Source organism: Pristis pectinata, chromosome 5, assembly GCF_009764475.1.
Source record: "Pristis pectinata isolate sPriPec2 chromosome 5, sPriPec2.1.pri, whole genome shotgun sequence".
Taxonomy (NCBI): domain Eukaryota; kingdom Metazoa; phylum Chordata; class Chondrichthyes; order Rhinopristiformes; family Pristidae; genus Pristis; species Pristis pectinata.
In genome coordinates, this window is record NC_067409.1 from 92,591,547 (window position 1) to 92,615,087 (window position 23,541).

At 38.0% G+C, this 23,541-nt stretch overlaps 1 protein-coding gene across 1 annotated transcript; it reads left to right on the plus strand.

Moving 5' to 3' along the window:
- Window positions 1-1,747: 1,747 nt before the first annotated feature.
- clptm1l (CLPTM1 like) lies at window positions 1,748-22,834 on the plus strand. Its single transcript, XM_052015874.1, is given in 17 exon segments — window positions 1,748-2,066; window positions 4,788-4,888; window positions 7,046-7,235; window positions 9,419-9,561; window positions 10,728-10,806; window positions 11,511-11,645; window positions 12,486-12,578; window positions 14,027-14,111; window positions 14,891-14,994; window positions 15,144-15,209; window positions 17,320-17,370; window positions 17,671-17,753; window positions 17,853-17,887; window positions 18,006-18,061; window positions 19,525-19,569; window positions 21,872-21,987; window positions 22,517-22,834. Coding segments are annotated over 17 exon segments (1,638 nt in total). The 5' UTR covers window positions 1,748-1,895; the 3' UTR covers window positions 22,602-22,834.
- The last annotated feature ends 707 nt before the right edge of the window (window positions 22,835-23,541 follow it).

Genomic DNA, 23,541 nt, shown 5'->3' on the forward strand with positions numbered 1-23,541 from the left:
AAGAAAGCTTATGGGATGTTAGCTTTCGTAAGTCGTGGGATCGAGTTTAAGAGCCGCGAGGTAATGATGCAGCTTTACAAAACTCTGGTTAGGCCACGCTTAGAGTACTGTGTCCAGTTCTGGTCGCCTCATTATAGGAAGGATGTGGAGGCGTTGGAGAGGGTGCAGAGGAGATTTGCCAGGATGCTGCCTGCATTAGCGAGTATGGATTATGAGGAGAGACTAAAGGAGCTAGGGATTTACTCATTGGAGAGAAGGAGGATGAGGGGAGATTTGATAGAGGTATACAAAATATTAAGAGGAATAGATAGAGTGGACAGCCAGCACCTCTTTTCCAGGGCACCAATGCTCAATACAAGAGGGCATGGCTTTAAGGTAATGGGTGGGAAGTTCAAGGCAGATGTCAGAGGGAGGATTTTCACCCAGCGAGTGGCTGGTGCATGGAATGCGCTGCCTGAGGTGGTGGTGGAGGCTGATACATTGGTCAAGTTCGAGAGATTGTTAGATAAGCATATGGAGGAATTTAAAATAGAGGGATATATTGGAGGAAGGGGTTAGATAGGCTTAGGTGTGGTTTGAAAGTCGGCACAACATTGTGGGCAGAAGGGCCTGTATTGTGCTGTATTGTTCTATGGTCCTATGACAGGCACCTTGGAGCACTGGAGAGGTACTACCAATATTGACTGTAAAATCCTCCAAATCCACTGGCAGGAAAAGCAAACTGATGTCAGCGACTGCTCCCAAGTCAACCTCCCCATCACTGAGGCCCTAATAAGACTCACATGGCTCTGTAAGGCATGCCACATCATAGGCAAAGCCCAATATCAGACTAGAAACAGCCACGCCACTCTTCAGTTTGGCCACAGAAAGAGGTTACTAGTTGGATAGAGGAAAAATTTAAACACATTCTCAAAACTTCCTTGAAAATGTGTAACATCCCCACTGTCTTTTGGGAATGTCTAGCCCGTGACTAAAGTTCAGAAGCCAATTCCGGATGCTTTGAGAATCTTGAGTCTATTCATTGGGATCATGCAGAAGCCATTGAAAATAACAGAAAGAGACAGAAATGTCCCAAACTACCAGCCCATCAAACATTTCTTCCCACCAGTGTGCCAAGGACGGCAGCTCCCAGGTCTGTTTCATCTATCATCTCAGAAGCTACAGAACTGGAGTGGAAGCAACTCATCCTTGACCACCAGCAACTGCCTAAGAAGTTGTAGTACACTGAGTACAGAGAATATAATTGCACCCATAACACTACAGAGCCTTAGTTATTCCAGATGGTGAATAGTGAGGGAGTGAAGGTGAGGGGCAATGGAAGGAGAGAAGGCGTTGGGAGAGGAGGCTGCTGGGGACTACAATACCCACAATGCACTGGGAGAGGAGGCTGCTGGGGACTACAATACCCACAATGCATTGGTGAGGAGACAGCTGAGGACTACAATGCCCACAATGCATTGAGGGAGCTGGGGACTACAATGCCCACAATGCATTGAGGGAGCTGGGGACTACAATGCCCACAATGCATTGAGGGAGCTGGGGACTACAATGCCCACAATGCATTGAGGGAGCTGGGGACTACAATGCCCACAATGCATTGAGGGAGCTGGGGATGACAATGCCCACAATGCATTGAGGGAGCTGGGGACTACAATGCCCACAATGCACTGCGGAGGAGCGGCCTATGTGCTCGGATTTGAATGTAACGGTTCCAGTCGCCGCGCGCTATTTCCCGTGGCTGCTGATGTCACATCCAGGCGGAAGGGGTGCCCGTGGCAGCGATGGGGGTGAGGGGCTGGGCGGCGGGCCGCTGATCGTCGGCGGGGCGGCCCGGAGCTGTGTGTGCGGGGCTGTGATATGCTGCAGCAGTCGCTGCCGGTCTGAGCTGCGGCGGTATGTTGGGGCTCAAGGCGAGCTCCTTCACCACCGTAATCGTGGGGGTTTTTGTCGCCTACGTGTTGCACACATGCTGGGTGATGTACGGCATCGTCTACACCAAGCCCTGCGCTGGTCCCACGGCGCACAACTGCATCAAGCCCTATCTGGCCGGGAACCCCAGAGTACAGGTCAGTGCCTTTGCTGGTCTATCCCCCACGCCGCACCACTCATCCTCCTTGCAATGTTCATCGTCTGAGCTGAAGCCTTTACTCTGAGTTGTACATTATCTGTCAGGTTAGGACGCCAATATGTTGTGATTTAACTTTTTTAGATTTAAGAGTAATTTTGCTCTCTGGACAAGATGGTTAGAAAATTAACTATTAAGTTGACTGAAATAGCGAGAGACTGCATCAACTCCCTTTGGTATCTGCAGTTTTACGACGTGGAGCTTATTCTGATTGCTGTACTTGTATTTGCAATCACTCGTTGCTTTAGTTCTCTGTCTTATTTTGAGGACGAAACCAGCCAGGATCACTTCTCCAATCTAATAAAATCCTTTCTCAACCTCCTAGTTGTTTCAATTTTTTGACTTTTCTCTGCTGCTGGTAGTCTCAAATGTTGAAAGTCTGGAGCTGTGATTAGATGATTGAGGATCAGGCTCTGGCTAAAGATAAGTTTTTGCACTTATGTCTCAGCTGGAGCTACAAGTGCCACTTGGTGGAAAGGAGTAGTAGACCATTTACTATGGAAGATTCCACAGTTGGTATGATTTCATGATACATAAAGTTTGTAAGAGCAGCTGCAGCTTCATGGTGGGAATCAGTAAGCCAGTTTCACCAAGGCAGGAGGCTTCAAACAAACCAGTGTAAATGACTCATTCCAAACCAGTGTCTTTTTTTTAAAGAAACAACCAACAGTGTTAGAAACCATCTTTTCCATACATCCAGAACTGCAGAAGAATGAGAGGGGACCTCAGAGAGAGATTTAAAATGTTGAAAGGACTGGACAGAGTAGATGTGGTCAAGCTGTTTCCCTTGGTGGGTGAGTCCAGGACCAGAGGGCACAATCTTAGAATTAGAGGGTACAGGTTTAAAACAGAGATGAGAAATTTCTTTAGCCAGAGGGTGGTGAATTTATGGAATTCCTTGCCAGGTACAGCAGTGGAGGCCAGATCATTGGAGGTGTTTAAGGAAGAGATAGATATCTAAATCGGCAGGGTATAAGGGATATGGGGATAAGGCCGGAAATTGGGGTTAGAATAGTTTTTTTTGTTTTGTTCCCCCCCAAATTTCTCATTCCTTTTTCTTTTTCCCTTTTCTTTGAAGCAGACTCGATGGGCCGAATGGCCTACTTCTGCTCCCTTGTCTTGTGATCTTGTGAAAATGCAGTGATCACAAACAAGAAATGTGTTTTCAAGTAGGACCAATTTGGCTGGACTATAAGAACATGACACAAAAAATAGAAGCACGGTAGACCATGTAGTCATTTGAGTTCGCTTTACCTTCAGTGATGGTCTGCCTGCCCTATTCCCATATCCCTATTTACCTCGGTGACTAAGCGACATAACTCTTTCTCACCTCATCCCCCTAAAAGGCAAATTCCTTGTAAACTATCAGCATCTTGTATATTTCAATGAGATTACACAACTGGAATTTAGATGAAGTATAAGCCTTTCTTACTCAATGCCTTCTCATAGAACATTACCCTTATCGTAGGGATCACTCTACTGAATCTATGCTGTACAACCTCCAGACATGCCTTTCTTTAGCTACAGAGTCCAAACTTGCACATAGTGCTGTCAGTATGGTCTCAGTAAAGCCCTGTGTGTTTGTAGAAAGATTTTATTATCTTGTACTCCAATGTCTGCAGTAACGGCCATCATACCGTTCCTCGGCTGAATTCCTTGCTGTACATTCGGATCAATGTTGCTTTGTGAGTCAGTGTTTTCCCCGCAGTCTGAATTTAAAAAAAAATGCCAAGAAACTGTTCTTCTACTATTTTTCTTTGAGTGAATAATCTCTCACACCCTCCATGTTATACTCCATCTGCTGCCGCCTTGCCCTCTCCCATAATCTGTCCCAGTTCATTTCTTGTAAACATTTATTTTCCCACCTAGCTTTCTTACTCTCAGCACACTTGGTCACAGGTTGTTTTTTTTTCATCAAAAGCATTAATACATATTATAACTGGCAGAGGGCACAGACTTGATCCTTGTGGTGCCCAGTAGTAATGGCCTGTCACTTTTTAAAAAAAAATTAATCTATCCCTTTTTCTTCCCTTTAACCAGTCCTTGTGATCCCTTAATTTTTGTATGTTACCCAGTTAAATTCCCTTTGAAAATCCAGACACACTTTGCCCATTCACTTTATCTCCCCAGGCTGAGAGATCCTCTTCCTTAAAAGATGCTAGGGGACCGCATGATTCAGTGTTTCATCATCATCATTTACAATATTAGCTTTTTGTTCCAGATTTACTTAATTAACAACTTAATTCCCCTGCTGCCCAGGTGGGATTTAAATTCATGTCTCTGGATTGATAGGCCAGGCTGCTGGAAAACTAGTTCAGAGTTTAATCCTCATAATCATAACTTACACCAAAACTCAATGGGCTGTATGATGTAAATGAGAGTATCCAACGTTTAATAGTTGGTAGGATTAAAGTTTGATGATTTTGTTATCTGCAGTGGCAACAGGGATTAAAACACTTTTCAGTTTTCTGCCACTCAGAGCTGTGTTGTTCTATGTTTACACTCTTAATATGGTGTGTAAATTGTTGCATTGCTTCTAAGACTAATAACATTGAAATTTTATTAAAGATATTTTTCAGGAATATACAGTTTTGAAGCCTTGAAGGAATAATAGTAAATTGCTTTTGTAAAGTGTGCTAATGGTCTTGAAATTGTATTTTAGCTGAGCATTTATACTTCAACAAAAAGCAGTGTTACTGATGGAGCCAATCTAAACCTTATGTTGAATATCGAACCCTTTGATGTCAACTCTAAATTTGAGAGGTAACTTTTTGTTTAGTTCTATCATGCATTATAGGATATTTAGCATATGTTAGAAACCTTTATATTGTATCTTAGTTGCTGTGCGTTCTTTGGACTTGGTTCTGGCTAGCAAAATATGCAACAGATATGGCTCCAACTCACTTCCTTGGTCTTTCTTTTTTTTAAATTTTATTTACAGCGTGGTAACAGGCCCTTCTGGCCCACCAAGTCCACGCCGCCCATTTTAAACCCATATTAACCTACCCGTACGTCTTTAGAATGTGGGAGGAAACCAGAGCACCCAGAGGAAACCCATGCAGACATGAGAGAACATACAAACTCCTTACAGACAGCGACGGGAATTGAATCCCAATCGCTGGCGTTGTAATAGCGTCACGCTAACCACTACGCTACCGTGCCACCCACGGTTCCTGTGAGTTTGCTGCAAATCAGAAAATGCAATTGTTATTTTTGCTAATTATTTCACAGAACTGTGATAACCACGTGCTATTAGGTTACATGGAACAGCCAATGTAATCAGTGGCAAGTGTTTCTTTGTTGTTAACGAGTTCCAGCTAATGTCCAGACATTTGAGTCTGATCAATCACTAATTACATGCACTGAGTTCTGACCATGGCTTCTTCTGAGTCTTCCTTGCATTTTTGAGTGTTTTTTTTGCCTCAACTAATGAAACTACTGTTTTTCTGATTCTAATCCTTTGCAACCAACACATTTGATGCATCTGGTCAAAAAAAATTATTTCTGTTCTCTGGCTTCCCCTTTGTTCCCTCTTCATGGATAGTTAGACAATTGTTTAAATTAAGTAGCACAAGTCTTGAGTAGATTTGAAAGAGAGGATCTTGAAATCAATATGCTATAATATGCATACCAAACTTAATATGGCAACTGCTCTGCCCATGACCACAAGAAACTGCAGAGTTGTGGACCACAGCTATCGCATCACGGAAACCAGCCTCCCCTCCGTGGACTCTGTCTACACTTCTCGCTGCCTCAGTAAAGCCACCAGCATGATCAAAGATCCCACCCACCCGGGATGTTCTCTCTTCTTTCTCCTATGGGGCAGAATGTAAAAAAGGCCCGAAAACAGATACCAGCAGGCTCAAGGACAGCTTCTGTCCAGCTGTTATAAGACTATTCTAAAGACGTAAGGGTAGGTTAATTTGGGGGTTTAAAATGGGCGGCGCGGACTCGTTGGGACAGAAGGGCCTGTTACCACGCTGTAAATAAAATTTAAAAAAATTTTTTAAAAAAGCTATTGAATGGTTCCCTAGTACAATAAGATGGGCGCTTGACCTCACAATCTACCTCATTAGGACCTTGCACCTTACTGTCTACCTGCACCGCACTTTCTCTGTACTGTAACACTTTATTCTGCACTTTATTATTTTTACCTTGTACTACTTCAGTGCACAGTTGTAATGAATTGATCTGTATGGATGGTATGCATGACAAGTTTTTCACTGTACCTTGGTACAAATGACAATAAACCAATTTACCAATTTAATCTCAAGAACCTGTGTAGGATATGATGGGGTTGGGAACTTTGTGTTTATGTAGACTTGTCTAAGAGTTCTGGATTAACTGGAATTGGGGCAGCCAGAATTGGTGTTACTAGTGAGAAACAGATTAAACCCAATCATGGAACACAGCAGCTTCTTGTATTCTTTCAATATTTGTGTTTTTACACATGGAATTGATGTCTGTGTATGATGATGCAAGATTGCTTAGTAAATGCAGTCACAGTTTTAATAGCTGTCAATTTCATTTGAGTTAATAGGGGGGAATGATTTTTCATTTAGATTTAATTTCATTTTAGCAATATCCTGGATTTATTTTGAATTCTGTGTGGAAACTCAACCTGGGTTTATTATGGATGCAATCATTTTATTCATGTTCTTACAACATGCTTGGGTAATGTGCATGAAAATTTGCATACACTGGAAGCATATACAATAACAACATTTACGATTCATTTAGGCGAGGACATGAACAGGCAGGGAATTGAGAGAGAGAGAGAGAGAGAGACCACATGCTGGCAGATGTGTAGTTTAAATTGGTAACACGTGGGCCTGTTCCTGTGCTGTACTGTTGTATGTTCTGTATGCTATTTCTTTGAATTATTCAATTTAATCATGCTGTTATTTATCTTTTTAAAAGGGATGTCAATGTTTCATTACCAAAGAAAACCCGTAGCAATGGGACACTGTACACTCATTTGTTTCTCCACCATGCTGGCATGCTACCTTGGCATGACAGCAAGCATGTGTATGCCATTGGACACCTTACAACATACATGATTCCTAAACCTGAGGAAATCAACTTAATTACAGGAGAGACCAATAGCCAAGTACGTGTTGTTTTAAATATGATAGAAAGGAATTATTATGATTACATTTTTTTAAAGGTAAATTCAATTTGGTGGATATTGCGAAGGAAAGATTATTTTTGTAGTTAATAGGTTGAGTAGCCGAAATGGTTAAATGTGTAGCGTCATTCATCGCCATAGTTGTAATCCCTTGTTTCCAATTATTGGAGATGGTAACAGCCTTGTCATTGGCAAATGAGTGCTATTCCTGATCTTATAGTGGCTTGAAACATTTTGCAGCATAATTAAGCATGTCTATAATTTGCATGGAAATTGGGATTCAAGTGGGGACTCAGATGTGCAATGTAGTATTAAATGAAGTCAATGTAATCAAATTTTGAAAATAAACTGTCCTGTATCACAAGTTTAGCAATATGATTCCAAGAACATGTTCTCTCCCAGAATGTGCGTTACTTAACTGCTGATGCTAATGGTATTTCGTTCTGATTTTTAAGAAGATTTTAACATCCAATTGTGTTGAAAGGTAATCAGAGCAATGCAGCATCTGCTGCTTTTAAAAATAAAATGTGGTCCATTTTTAGTTTTTAATTAGTCTTTGCAGTTACCATCCTAAGTGCCCAGAAGATTCATAACTTGTGCTCAGTATGGTAGGGATGGCCAGAAGCATTTTTCTGGCAGATTGAGGGTGAAATGAAAATATTTGCTTTTCTCAACATTAGTAAGACTTGTTTTAGTTCCACTGGAAACACCAAGTTAAATCCCTGCTCCCATTAAGTTTTTTTGGATGCCTGCTCAAATTCAACTTAGATGTGGTGTCTTATTCAGCCCCTGGCTAAAGTTTAAACCCTCCATCCTGTCCATCACCAGTACTGCCCTCTTGCACCTAAAGTGTCCCACCTTGAGTCCACACGAGCTGTAAAATTAAATTCAACACTTTCTTGTATGTTGAAACTCCTGTGGTTTTCCAGTTCTCCCTCCACTGATTTCATAATTTTCCTTTGTAAACAAGTAATAATGCTTCCAGAGCATTTCTGCTATCTTTATTGTTTTGTGCTTAACTATCCATTGGCAAACATTTTGCAGCAATTCAAATTTAACATTCTTATCCTTGCCATTACATTTCTTTGCTTTTGTCCAGTAATCTCGATCCTTAGATTTAAGCCTCTCTTCTCTTCTCCCCCCCCCCCCCCCAATCTGTTCTAATGTACATTTCAAGGCTTTCACCCACCTAAAATAAAACTTTCCATTCCTAACTTTTGTCTGCCTTTGGGTCCTAACATTAATGGCAGAGCCCTTGGCTATCTTGCACTCAGTCTAACACCTGGTTTATAAATATACATGTTGTGCTTCTAAAAAACCTCTTTTCCTGTACTTTTGGCCATGATGGGGAGCTTTTCTATATTAAAAGTTCTATGTAAGTACATGTTACCATAAGCAATCTTGGTTTAAATGCTGGAAATAGTCAAAGTTGAGGAACTTCTGCGGAGAATTTGTTTCTCTTGCCAGTGGTAAGTTTCTCTTGACCTTGGTACTTTTTGCATTTTTGATTTTATTTTGTATTTCCAGTCTGCAGCATTTCCTTTTAGGTTCATTGGGAACTATTGGTCCCTATTCCAATGTTTGAGTGAGGAGTGATTGAATTCAGGATAAAACATTATTTTGGAAATGTTGATATGTTCTGATATGTGTTTAAATTTTCATTAAAAATCCATAATTATTGCCAAACTTGCAGGTTTATTAGAGAGATATAATGTGTATATATATAAAATAAGATTTATCTAAGAACTGTTGGGATGTTCTAGTTATCAGTTTAAGAGAACTAGAAATACCAGCTATATCTTGGCAATCCTATGAAAGGTCAATAACGGGAGGGAGTAATAAGTTCTCTGGGTTCTTTTGCACAAATAATAAAGTCTAATCGACTGAAAGTTGGATAGTTCCATGGTAGTTCATCCTCACAAATCACTAATAAAGTCTCAGGATTACTACTATTGTTGGTATTGTACATTTACCTGGATGTTGATCTATGTAACAAATATTGTACATTAATAGTCTCATCTTAGTGTTTCTAGTAAGTAATGTTAAGGGTTTCAACTTATTATAGTTTTTGTAATCTCTGTTCTGACTACTGCGGAGGTATTGACTGAGCAAGACAAACAAACATTTCATAGAATCAATTTTGACCTCTTCCTTCATTAAACTAGGAAACAGTGACCAGTGCTGAAACTAAAGTTCCAGACCGGCCTGTTGCACACTGGAGATCAAGACTCACTATCAATATCATGGCTGACAACTTTACATTTGATGGCTCAGCACTTCCTGCTGACGTACACAGATATTTAAAGCTGTAAGTTTAGATCAGAAAAATATGCATATTGCAGTCAAAAGCGAGTATTGTTAAGTATATTTATACTTATCCATTTGGTCAGTCAAGTAAAACTTGACAGAAACTTAGAATTATTGCATGTGATTTTTTTTTCACACTTTTATTTTAAAGTATCAACTTTATAATACAAAGGAAAATGAGGCTGAATATAAAATGTACATTCGAGAAATGAAAAAGCGAAATCACTGGGGCAAAAAGACAGCGTGTGAAAAATTGTGTTTGATAACTTTTTTCCTGTTGAGGTAGAGAAAAAAGGATTTTAGTCATCTGTCTTAGTAGCTCCTAATGTGGCTCAGCTTCAATTTCCTTTGTTTGATAACACTCCTGTGAAGCACCTTGGAACAGGTTTGTTGTGTAAGAGAGATCGTCTGATTGGAAGTTGGGAGAAAAGATGTCCTTGGCATGGAGGTCAGACGTGGCCTTACAGAGATCACTCCATTTTTCACGTATCAATATAAGTAGGCTTTTAACTCTGGTTAGTTAGCTCACAACTGGCTCCATCCCCAGCCTGGCAGCACTGACCTTCAGATAAAAGCTAACTTCATGTATGGTGGAGTTATCCAGCTGCTCTTGACTATGGATATTGGTAGGTTCTCCCACTGAGAACATTCTGTGTCCATGCTGCTCTAAGTTGTTCTTGCACATGGTTTCAATATGTCATTCTGTTTCATCAGCCGAGGAAGGTTGGCAGGTGGTAAATCTTTGCTTGTGTTTGATCTGATGCCCTGAGTTATCACGCAGGCAGTACTCGATGTTAAGGACTTTAGGGCCTTCTCTACTTGTCTGTAAATTACTGTGTCACCACCCTGCTGGTCTGACAGTATACAACTAATGATGGTGATTCAGAAGTGGCATGGTAACAGAAAGGTATGACTCTTTGTGTACAACTATGTCATATGATTGCTGATGTGTTTGCACATAAGTTCTTTGAGTTTTGGCATGTCCCTAGATGCAGGTTTGACCAAGCTGGAGAGCCTCAAGGCAGATGAAAGACTGCATAAAATTGTTAGGTGGTATAAAGGGAAGAATTAGAGAGAATACGTGCTGAGTAGTACAATTTTAAGTGGATAAGATTTATATGGTCAATGCGCTACTTTTAAATGCTTCATTTGTGATTGGTATTTCAGGATGCAGCATGGAAAGACTATGCAGTACCTTCCTATACTGTTTGTTGATGAGCTAAGCAACCGAGTGAGAGATCTGAAAGTGAGTTGCTTTTTCTTTTGCCACCTGAGAAGATCCAAGTTATAGCACTTCACTTTATGTCTAAACTTCACTTCATATTCATTTACTGCCAAATTTGGTGTTTTGACAATATTTTAAAAACTACATGCAATTTGTCTTCCTGTACCCTGTTCTTCCATAATCCACAATGTTGGTTGAAAGTAGAAGACAGCCTGCTCACTGGTCTCTGACTATCTACTGAGATATGCCCAAGAATTCCTCATGCTTTCTTACTTAGCATGAAAGCACTAGCATTGCATTGATATGTTCAAAATATGTAACTTGTAAGTTGAGAAATCATAAACATAAATTTGGTTTGCCAATTTGTGATGCAAAGCACTTGTGTTCCTATTTACTACCCAAATATTTCCAAGAGTTGACTCATTTTCATTTGCATAATAACGTGAGTGAATGGCTAACCTCAAGAAGTTATAATCACCTATATAGTATGGCTGTCTAGAAGTCTAGTAAATTACAACTAGTAATAATTAGTAATGAAAAGAATGAAATGATGGGATTCATTGGGATTCTGCTGAACTTTGTACGTGCATTTTGTGAAGTTTTTCTGAATTGAATGGCTATAAATTTTAATTTTAGTGCAAAATTACACGTCTCTTGAGCTAGGTCCTGTAATAATTGCAACACCTTTAAACAATGTTCAATATTCTTTCTAAATCTAATATTAGGAGCTTTTCCTTGCAGATTATTAATGCACATCAGTTACATTACCTCTAACTATCTGCTATGATGCTATATCACTTGGGAAGCTGCGGTTTTGGACACACATGCAAGAGGCTGTCTTTTCATTGCAACAATTTGGTAAGCTTTGCGCGGTTGAAAATTACCGCTCAACTTTTCAATCCTTTAAATTGGTCCCTCTTGTCATTGCATTGAGGGAATGTAGGTTCTTGAGAATGGAACGCTTTCATTTTGGTTGGTTGTGTAAATGTTCATAAAATTTTCCATAACTATTTCACAGTAAAAACTTGAAGTCTAGTGTTAAGGTACATTATTGCAAAAGTCTTAGGAGCACCCTTTCCTATACCAGGTTTACATTTCCACATCGTACTGCAAAGCTGTTTTGTGCTGTCAGTCCTACCACTTGAGACCTGGGTTGAAGCTAACCCAATATTTCAAGTTAGAGAATTCTTTGCTTGTACAGTAGTCTGCTCTTGACTAAAAAGGGTTTAATACTGTGGTTAATTGGATGTGAATGATGACAAAATATAAATATAGAATAATGTAGAAAATGCTGGAAATGCACTCAGTAGGTCAGGCAGCATCACTGGAAAGAGAACAATTAATGTTTTTTTTAATTTTAATTTAATATAATATAGATATGGATTATTGAAAATAGCAGATTCACCTTTGGTTTTGTTTTGGTTTTTCTGAAATAGTAAAATTATTGTCTACTCTATTTCCTGCTAGAGGCACTCTCCCTCCTCCAATACAGTAAATCCCTGTGCACAGCTACATAAAGGAGACCCAGCTGTTGAATTATTTTATTTGCATTGTAAGGGTGCTAATTACTTTGAATTTTGTATTAGATTGTTTTTACTCTTTGTCAGTAGTGTTATTGTAGGAAGGAATATCACCCAAAATTAAAGTGTTTAACTGCATTTGAAATTCTCTCTTTTCCTTCTACTTTTGTACATTTTAGGTTCACTGAAAAAGACGTTGATGAAGTAAAAGGAATCTTTGTAGACACTAATCTCTATTTCTTGGCTTTAACATTCTTTGTTGCAGCATTCCATGTAAGTTTTAAATAAAATACAAGCTTTATTCCATTGGGTACCATTTTGTATATAGTTTAGTATGCTTAGACTTGTGGATATCTTGTTATGTATTTTTTTTTGTGGAACATAATATCATTTGTCTAACTTAATCCATGACTCATTGGCTATGGCATAGAATATTAAAGCTGAGATGTCATGTTACAGTTTTACAAAACACTGGTCAAGCCGTACTTGGAATATTGTGTGTTGTTCTGGTTGCCGCATTATAGGAAGAGTGATCTTGCTGGAGAAGGTGCTGAGGAGATTCACCACGGTGTTGCCTGGATGTGTTAAGATGTTGCTTAAACTGTGCCCATCCAGGAATTTCTCTTAACCTTGTAGTGTCCAAACTCACTCGTAAAGGATTTTGGAACAGTGCTAAATAGACTTCTCTGATTAGAAGTCTGTGACCAGCGCTGTATCACAGGCATCAGTGCTGGGAACTTTGTTTGTGATAGATATTAACAACTTGGGCTTAGGAGGTACGATTAGCAAGTTTACAGATGACATGAAAGTTGGTGGTAATGTGGGTAGCAAGGAAGGTTATCTAAGACTGTAGCAGGATATAGATCAGAGGTAAAGTTGGGTGGAGAATGCGCAGGTGGAAGTTAATCCCGACAAGTGTGAGGTGATGCACTTTGGGTAGTCATAGGGGCAGGGCATACTGTATATAGTGAATGGTAGGGTGTTAAGGAATGTTGATGAACAGAGGACCTTAGCATTCAAATCCATTAATCCCTGAAAATGGCAACACAAGGCAGGCTTGCGTTTCTTGGTCGGGGGCATAGAATATAAAAGTTGGGACATTATGTTGCAACTTGACAAAAATCTGGTTGCACCTCACGGAGTGTTGTGTGCAGTTCTGGTTGCCATGCTACAGAAAAGAAGTGGTTGCACTGGGGAGAGTGAAGAGGAGATTCACCAAGATGTTGCATGGATTGGAGGACGACTTTATGGGGAGAGATTAGATTGCCTGCTTTATTTTTAATGGAGCGAGAAGACTGAGGGGTGACCTGATAGAAATATATAGATTATCAGAGGCATTGAAAGGGGAGATAGTCAAATCTTTTTCCTGTGGTAGGGAGAATCAAGAACAAGAGGGCATAGGGTTTAAGGTGAGAGGAAGGAGTTTTAAAAGGAATTTGAGGGAAAAGTTTTTTTTTATAGACAGAATGATTGATATCTGGAACTGACTGCTAGAGGAGGTGGCAGAGTCAAATACAAACACTAGACAGGGCATATTTAGATGGGCACTTGTAGCTAAGGCACAGAATGACACAGAGCTAATGCAGGCAAATGGGACTAGTGTGTATGGGCAAAAAGGTCATGGTCGTGGTGGGCCTAAGGGCCCATTTCTGTGCTGTACCACTCTGACTCTCTGCAAATTATTGTATGGTTACATTAAAAAATTTGATTTTCTTTTGCAGCTCCTGTTTGATTTCTTGGCATTTAAGAATGATATTACCTTTTGGAGGCGAAAGAAAAAACATGGTTGCATGTCAACAAAAGCAGGTAGGTGTTAAATGTAATTTAATGAAGAATACTACATGTTAGACAAATATTGTGCTGATAACACTGAAACATTACAACCTCAGCAAGGAATCTCAGCTGTTTTCCAAAATGCCTATTTTTCTTTAAAGCCAAATCTTCTTTAACATGATTCTTTTTAATGTTATAACAGCTATTATGTGTAATGGGTAAATCACATTCTTGCCCATGGAGGCTGTAATGTGACAGAATGCATCTTGCATGCAGAGTAAGATGAATCACAGGTTCAGAGCAGTTAGCAAACCTGAGATTGAACAGCAGCCCCAGTCTTTTCTGTTCCCTGGACTAAGGAAGAAAAAAATGTCTGTCTAATTGCTCCAGATCACTAAAAGAACATAGTTGTAGCACAGGTTTGTGTGTATTGGACTTTCTCTCTAATAATCTGCTCACTGTTTGTTCGGGGTGTCTGGACTCGCTGCCTGTGTATGCTGAGAAATGCAAGGCCAATGCCTTCAAAAAAAAAACAAGTATTGGAGAGGGATATTTTCGCCATTGAAATCTTTGCCTTAGTCTGCTTCTTAATGTCTTTTAACATTCATTCAAGTGATGTGGGTTTAGCAGGATGAGCCAGCATTTAATTGCCCATCCCTAGTTGCCTTTGAGAAGGTGGTGATGAGCTGCTGCCTTCAACCATTGCAGTCCTTGAGGTGTGGGTAAGCCCACAATGCTGTTAGGGAGGGAACTCCAAGATTTTGACCCGGTGTTGGTGAAGGTAGATTTAGTAACTCTTTCTCTCTTTGCAGTGCTTTGGCGATGCTTTAGTACGATTGTGGTATTTCTTTTCCTTTTGGATGAACAGACCAGTTTATTAGTGCTCATTCCAGCTGGTGTTGGTGCAGTCATAGAGGTAATGTAAAAATCTACAATTACAGGCAAGATTCATATCAACCTTAAAAGGACTTAAACCATTTGAGTTTCTTTTTACACTGATACTTTTCTCTTTTAGTTTTCATATAAATGTAGATTAACCTGTTTGTATGCACACTTGCACCACAGGTCTGGAAAGTTAAGAAAGCCTTTAAGATGACTGTGAAGTGGCATGGTTTAAAGCCAGTATTTCAGGTGAAGTATGGAAAAAAAAACTAAGAATGTATATTTAATTACACAGTGGACAATTCTTTAATTATAGTTATTAGTATTGTAGCCCTTATATTAGCAAGCCCATAATTGCAAGTTTAGCTAAATTCTTTAAATGTTAAAGTTAAATATTCAGCCTGAATAAATCCAAGTAGGAAGACTAGTTCTTGGCCTCTTTTGCTTGACTTTTTAAAAATTTGCCACAACTAACTGATCTTTTACCTTAATGATGAATGTGTAATTGCCTATCAGTTGTGGAATTGGGTTAGAACCACAGTAGTCAGGAGTTCAATACCCACTTGCCCTGTAGCAAGTTGTGAAAAAACTATGCAAGTTTACAAATTGTTGTCCTCTGCACCCTATGAGTCACAGACCGAAAGTCCATGTGGCAGCAATAGTAATGGTAATCCGGTCAGTCCTATGCTCCTGCTTTTTCCCTTTGTAACTTCAAATTACTTTGCCTGGAGTACTTACTCAATTCCCTTTTGAAAACCCTATGGTTCTGTTTCCACTGCTCTTAGAGGTGATGTTCGGATCATAAACCATTCTCTGCATTAAATAAGGACTTTTTCCTTGGGAGTACGTTTTACCTTTCACTTCAAATCTGTATTTACTGGTTCTTGAGTCAACTGTTCACAGGCTGTTTCCCAGGTTAAGAATGGGTTCTGTTTTTACAGACATCCTTAAGTCGATTTTGTCCATAAGTTGGAAGATACACAAAAATCACTTGATATAGTAGTTATACCTCCACTGTATGGAAATGAATGGCATCAAAAATACATAAAACTAATAAGAAAGAATAATTACTAAAAGTGTTGGAAGAGAGGAAACTACTTCTGCCGTTTCTAGGAACAAATACATGGACGTATGTCGGATTTCTGAATTTAATAATATTATGGTAGCTTATTCATATGTATTGGTCTCAGTAAGTAAGTCAGGCATTCATAACCCAGGGATAGCCTGTATTGGAACATTTTCTATCAAGCTCTTTACTTACTGTTCGAAACGTCATAATCTTGTATATCTCTCGTAATTCTCTTAATCTCTTCTCTCCAAAGGGAACAGCCCCAAGCTTCCCAGTTCAATCTTGTGGTTGAAACTCCTTATCCCTAGCATCTTTAGTCTAAGTAGCAAAATAATCAAAGGGGAGTTGATGGACGTAAAGGAGAAAATAAGGTGCAGGGTACAGGGAAATAAGAAGGGGAATGGGTCTGATAGGATTGGTGTGCTTGGAGCAGCATGGATCCAATAGGCCTAATGGCTTCCTGTGTCGCATAAGTTAGTTGATGACAAAGGCATGTTGGGGGAGAAAGATGGTGAGGTCCATTGTGTCAGAGGCGACAAAAGTCTAGAAGAATGAGAACAAGTAGGGATAAATTCACTGTAACCACAGTTTTGATAGATGTTATATGTGTCTTTGATTGGAATTGCTTTGGTGGCTACAGCAGGCTTAGGAAGTCTGATTTATGGAATTGGGGAAAAAGTTGGTCACAGATCAATGAGATGATCAGATGTTGAAAATGTAAATGAAGAAAGATAGATCAAAATAGGCTGGTAAAATCTAAAGGAAAGTGTCCAGAGTGGGTTTATTTGAGGTGGAAGTGACGTTGATCACTTTAGTAAATCAAGGTAGTATGTGAGCAAAGAGAACCATTTGCAGTATTTGCTTGATTGGGCTTTGGATAAGAGGTAAGGTGTTCAATAGCATAATTGAAGTAGGATCAAGAGGGCAGGAAATGTACCTGATGGAAAGATGAACAAGTAAAGATGGATAAACCAGAGAACAGGATCTGAACTGAGTGAGGCTGGGAATTGAAAAAGAGAAGGGGTGACAGTTGGCCAGAGAATATTTTCCCAACTTTTCAACTCTTATCCTAACCAATTCTCCATGGGGAATTCTGAATAAGGTGTACCATATACTACTAATTTCTGATGGCTTTTCTCCTGAGCCTTGGATTCCTGTGTTTAGATTTAATTACACATCATCCTAAGTGAATTTGGTCTCTTTGGAGCTATTCCTTTTTAAGTTCACTTCTAGATGCCTCAATAAATATAAATTTTTAAGATTATAATGGGTTTACTGGTTTTTTTGCAGTTTGGAACATTTGATGAATCTGAAAAAAAGACTGAGGAATATGATACTCAGGTATTTGGTTTGTTCTATGTGTTGTTTTACCCATGCTTCACATGATTGTTCAACGAAAGATGTATGTACTTGTATGAACCATTGAACTTGGGCCACGCAGACTATTTGGTCACATTTAAGATACAATACTACCATGAGATTTTGATTCATCGAAATAAGAATTTAAATAAAACAAAAACTGAACTTTTTAAGAGGCAGATGCCATTTTTAAGAAATGTATGTTCATTTTCATTTTTTTATTATAGATATTATCTCTGTTAAACTTGTCTGTTCATCAAATGCATTTTGTGTCCTCTTTAGGCAATGAAATATTTGTCTTATATACTTTATCCACTTTGTTTTGGTGGAGCTGTATACTCCTTATTAAATATTAAGTACAAAAGGTAATTATTATTTTTCCTTAAGTCAAATTTAATTTACTTTTGAATATTCAAGGAATTGTTATTTCTAATGCATTAGATTTACTATGTATGTATTTTCAGCTGGTACTCCTGGTTGATCAACAGTTTAGTTAATGGTAAGTGCTAACATCATGTTTTTCAACTTTGAGTGTTTTTCTAAATCCAGTCATTTATATATTTACTTCAGGTTTCTTTAGTCGCAAGGTCATTAAAATGCCTGTGTGGTTGTTGCAGGTGTCTATGCTTTTGGATTCCTGTTTATGCTGCCTCAACTGTTTGTTAATTATAAGGTTAGTGAAAAGATAATTATTCCTACTTGCGCTGAAGCTATTTTAGGAGAAATTGACAAGTCTTAATTGGAAACATAATTATCCAGATGCCATTTTGTGGATTATTCTCTATTAACCTCAGTCCTTCCAACCCATCTGTGTTGTGTATTATATACTCTGAATCTCTCTCGTGATGGATTCAAATCTGTGCTGTTTCTTTCTGAGCTGACAAGATGGCAGCTAGAAGTGTGAGCTGTAATCTTGAGTCCTCTACTTCTGTTCACCCCTGTTTTTGGTTTTCATTTGTATGAACTTAAACATCCCATTTTGCAAGATATATTAAAGTTTCTCTGAAGACCAAACTGGTAAATTTATCATTTGGTAGTAACATAATTGATAATTGTCAATATTTCTATCTTGTCTCCATTCAACTCCACCTCCTCCTGTCCCAAAACAAAAATCAATCTGATCTATTTAGTACCAGCTTAATACCATCAGATTATAACTGTAGCAACAGTGAACTGGGGTAGTGGAGGGAAGGGGGTGACTAGAGGTTATACCATCCAGAGTATCCAGGGAAATACAGTGGAAAATACATGAGTTAATATTGATTTGGAAATGTTCAAGCTTTGCCATGATTTTCCATGATTTCAGTCTGTTGGGACTCTGTACTTCTCTGTCTACGAGGAATGATCTGAAACAAGTTATATAGGGTTGGTGAATTGGAGTAAGAATTCGGGAGGTCATATTTTGAAACATTTGGCAATTCTATATAGATATATGAAAACAGTCCACCTTGCATATTAGCACTTCAAAATAACTGGCCTTGCTTGGGATACTGTGATAATAGCCCTTTGATCCCATTAATGGATCCATATCAGTGAAATGTGTGAATACTGAGCCTGTTCTAAGATGCACTTTGTTGGTGACAAAATAGAGGGATTGCATTAGACATAAAAACTATGAAATATTTTGTAAGATATTACAGTTTCAAGTAATAGTGTACATATTAAATGAGAGATGCTTAAATAGAATCCATATAAAATAAGACATATTGATCTTTCAGATGAAGATTGAATTTGAGTGACTAATTTGGTAGGTACATCTGTCACTAACCATTGAAGTGACTGAGTTTGGTAGCCTTTCCACTCCCAATAAAGTTTTTTGACACACATTAAATAAACTTGATAGGTACAAAGGTTTTACAGCTTTCACTATTTCAACAAGTTTGCAACATAACTTTCTTGCAGAATATATTCTTTTAGAGTTATGTGCTCAGTCAAGCTCTTTGTTCTTGTTAATTAGTAAATTAGGTGACATTCAGAATTTGGTCTGAGTTTTTAAAAATGTACTGCTTTATAGTTCTGCAATTACTGATGGCCGCCTTGTAGCATACTCAAGTGGATTTCCATGTGTAAGCTTAAACATTGTGATTTTAATAATATTGAGCATATTTGGAATTAATAATTTTCATTTGTTTGCAGTTGAAGTCTGTGGCACACTTACCATGGAAGGCTTTTATGTATAAAGTAAGCTATTTTCTATTTGTATGCCTAAAGTGAAACCCAATTTGTATCCAACTGCAGATGTGTAATTATTTTTGGCATGTTTATTTGCTATTCACCATCTTGTAAAACATTCTCGGACACCTTTGCATAGATTGGGCACAACTGAATGCAAGTTATTATTACTGATATGCCAAGTGGTATTATTGTGTGACAGTTGGCTGATGGCTTACATAAAAGATATACTCAAAGATTGCATCCCAATCTAAGTTCAGAATTTTTTTGTACCCCTTAAGTGCATATAATTTAAGTATTGGAATCCTACTGCATTAACTTGGATAAATTAACTGCAAACTAACTTTTTTTTAAAAAAAAGTATGTATGGTTATACTCAATTCCCTGTTTGAGCAGCTGGTCTCCTCCCAGACCTTTGCCAGTACCATTCTAGTGACTAAGATTGTCTCTTCCTTGGTGAGAGAAGCAAGAATGAAGATAGCAGGAGCTCTGAGCACAATTTTGCAATGTTCCTTGCCTATTGGACTCTTCCCAGAGAAGAGTTGAAGGTATTACAACCTTGCTTGAGAAAATTGGTAAGGGATAAACTTGTTAACTTGCACCTGTCAGTCTACTGCAGAAAATTACTGCACTCTCTTGTCACAGACAACATTAATTTTTACTTAGAGAAGCAAAGGTTAAAAATGAGCAGCAAGCATGGAATTGTTGAAAGGCAAATCGTGACAAACTAAATGGTTTGAGTTGTTTGAGATGGCAAAGGGGGTTAATGAAAGTAATAACCATTGTGTATGTATGGATGTTGAAAAAAAATTTATGAAGTACTACAAAACAGATTCATTGTGGAAATATAAGAAGGGATTATAAGAATAGGCTAAAATAAATTTTACAAATATATTTAAACATGAAGGCTTTACATAGTTCAGAAAGAAACTTTTTTTGGCTTGGACTGGAGGCCATAGACTTAAGGTATTTAAGGTGATTGGCAAAAGAGCCAATCATGATATTGTAACTTTTTTTTACACAGTTAATGGTCTGAGCTTGGAAGGTGCAAGTTTGAAAAGTGGAGGTTACAGATTCATGAATAGTTGGAGAAATAAACTGCAGGAGGTTGAGGGAAGTGTGGATTGTTGAAACATGTGGATTGCTGCTCAAAAGAGCCAACGGTGACTCAATGAGCCAAATAGCTTCTTCCTGTGTTGTGTTATTATTCTGGTTGTTACTCAGCCATATTGAAATGCAGACCTGAATGGGAATTTTTATGGGGGGGTGGGGAGAGGGGTAATGGGCATGGATTTGGTATCCCACCACTTTCTAATACAATGGCTTGTATTAACCAGCAATTGTAATTGTGTGTTGATTTTATCTATTTGCAAACATGAAGATATAGATTTGGGAGATTAAAATAGGGATTGGAAAGCTCTGTGCAGTCTTGCAATACTTAAGTAGATTTACTGAAAAAACAGATGTTAGGATGAGTCAATGGCTTGTTAACATAATGAGTGAGAGGTGTTTACTAACTTCAGAGAAGGGCTCATTATGTACAACCTTTAAGCAGGCAGCAACAAAGTATAGCCTGTTGGCTGCCTTTCAAATCAGTGTATTGTTAAAAACAACCAGAAACTATTTACTTTAAAAGCCCAGTATTTAAGTCCAGTTTTTGCTTTCTATCTCTAGAATTTTTATTATATTGAAAAATAATCATACAATGGAGCTGGCAAAAATAACTATAGTGTTGCTATTACATCCCGGTTTCATTTTTGTTTTCTCATCTCAATGGCTGGTTCTACACTGCTCATTAATCTAAGTGTTAAACATGTGCTGCCGAACCACAAATTCCCATTCTGGAATTGATGTTATATAGTTTGTATTTCCATTGAATACCATGGAATTTCCTTGAAGAATGTTAAATGTATAAATGGCTAAAAGATTGAGGCTGTTATTGGAGATATTGTAGAGAAAAAGCTGCTTCAGTACATTTGGTACTGCATGAATGTAGTAAAATCAATTCTTTCAATAACAAAAATTGTCAGATATCATTTATAATCGTATGTATTTGTGTTTAAATCAAAAGTTCACATCCCTGTTACAACCACTCCTCTTCATAAACTAAGACACAAACTTGATATTGCATTAATTTCCTTGTTACGGCCTAAATATGGAAAATTGAAAACATTGACTTCATTGTATCATTAACATATCCATTCTGTTGACATTATATGTCCTCAATAATTTAATATACAGTCTTGTTATGTTGTCAGAATATTGGAAAATGTATTTATCTGTTACTATCGTAACCTATCTTCTATTGCAGGCATTCAACACCTTTATAGATGATGTCTTTGCCTTTATCATCACCATGCCAACGTCACATAGACTAGCTTGCTTCAGAGATGATGTAGTATTCCTTGTTTACCTGTACCAGAGATGGTAAGATTTTTCAAAATATGTTGTCTGAATAAAAAAATTAAACTTTTATACCATACTTTATTTTGCACATCAATCAAAATTTTCATTAAAAAATGAACGCTTTCATTTGCTAAATTGGAATTTAGTCCAAAATAATTTATTTTGTTGGCACGGAATGTCTCAGTTTAAATAAAAATCTAAGTGTTTTGTCCATTTTGCAAAATGTATATTTTGTCTTTAAGTTGGCCATTTCCTTTGGGCTGGTACAATTGCTGGAAATGCCACTCTTTCCAACAGTTTTTTTTCCCAGGAAAATGGAGAATCAGACAGGCATATGTGAAATAGGAAAACTGACACTAAAAACAAAAGATGGGAAAAGGTTTCATTCACCATGGTGCACAGAAAAGTTATTCAATAATAATGTTGAAAAGGAGTGAGAGAGAAATATGACCTGAGATCCTCCTCTTGTCAATATATTTGTCTTTTCATTGTTATATAATAAACAGACCTATGACTTAATTCTGAAATTCAGTATTATTTTTCATTGCAGGCTTTACCCAGTGGATAAAACTAGAATAAATGAGTTTGGTGAATCATATGAAAAAGAGACGAAGGGAAAGCTGCATAAGGAATGACTTCAGACTGAACTTCCTCTGCAACTAGCCTCCGTTCAGTTGCAAGCAATCTTTATGCACTGCTGTTTGCAGCACAGTAACTTCATTGATCTTTCCTGCCTGTGACTGCAATATCTCCAGCGGTGCCAACCTTCTTGGATTTCTAATTCTGGGTCATACTCCTGAGAGTTAAGCAGTATTACTCCTACAAAGAAGATAGAAATTATAAACAATAAAGTTGCTATTTGACAGCACAGTTCAGATTTGTAATTTGTCATTTGTTCCAAGGGTCCATTCAACTGAGAGAAAGATGTTAACCAATCAGAATGCCAGCCACAGTTGATCAACTTCATTAAGGACTAAAGTATTCAGGCATTCACTCTCCGTACTTTTCCCAACTTGGTTTCAGTTTACTTGTCTGCAGTTTTTTTTTAGTACAATATCTAAAATTTGAATGGCTTATCTAGCAACTTCAGTCAGTGTCTTTGGTTTTGTGCAACTGTGGTTTTTACAGGAACTTTAGTTCTGCACTCTATGTATTGTATTAATGAACTGTGATTTGGCCAAATTAAGTGAATGTTAATTCTGATTAGTTTCAACTATTTTGCAAAAATTCAAATCAAATTAAACATACTTCATTGATTTGTAGAAAGCAAGAAATCTTTTCCCAAATTAAAAGGGAAATTAATTTCCTTGAATTGGTTTAACTGGATTTTTATATATTGAAGCAAACCTACTTTCCCTCGTATCATTTTAATTCAAAGTTTCTTTAAGGAAAAAAAATGAAAATTTTAAGCCAAATAAGAAAGTCTCAGCCAAATATGGTAAAAATCTAACAAAATAATTGAAATTGCTTAAGGTTAATGATTTATTTTTGGCTGAAGGATGGTAGTTTTGGGTTGATGGAAGTAAACATTGCTTCTTGGTTCAAAGTGACTCTGAATCTTGACTCTTAATAATT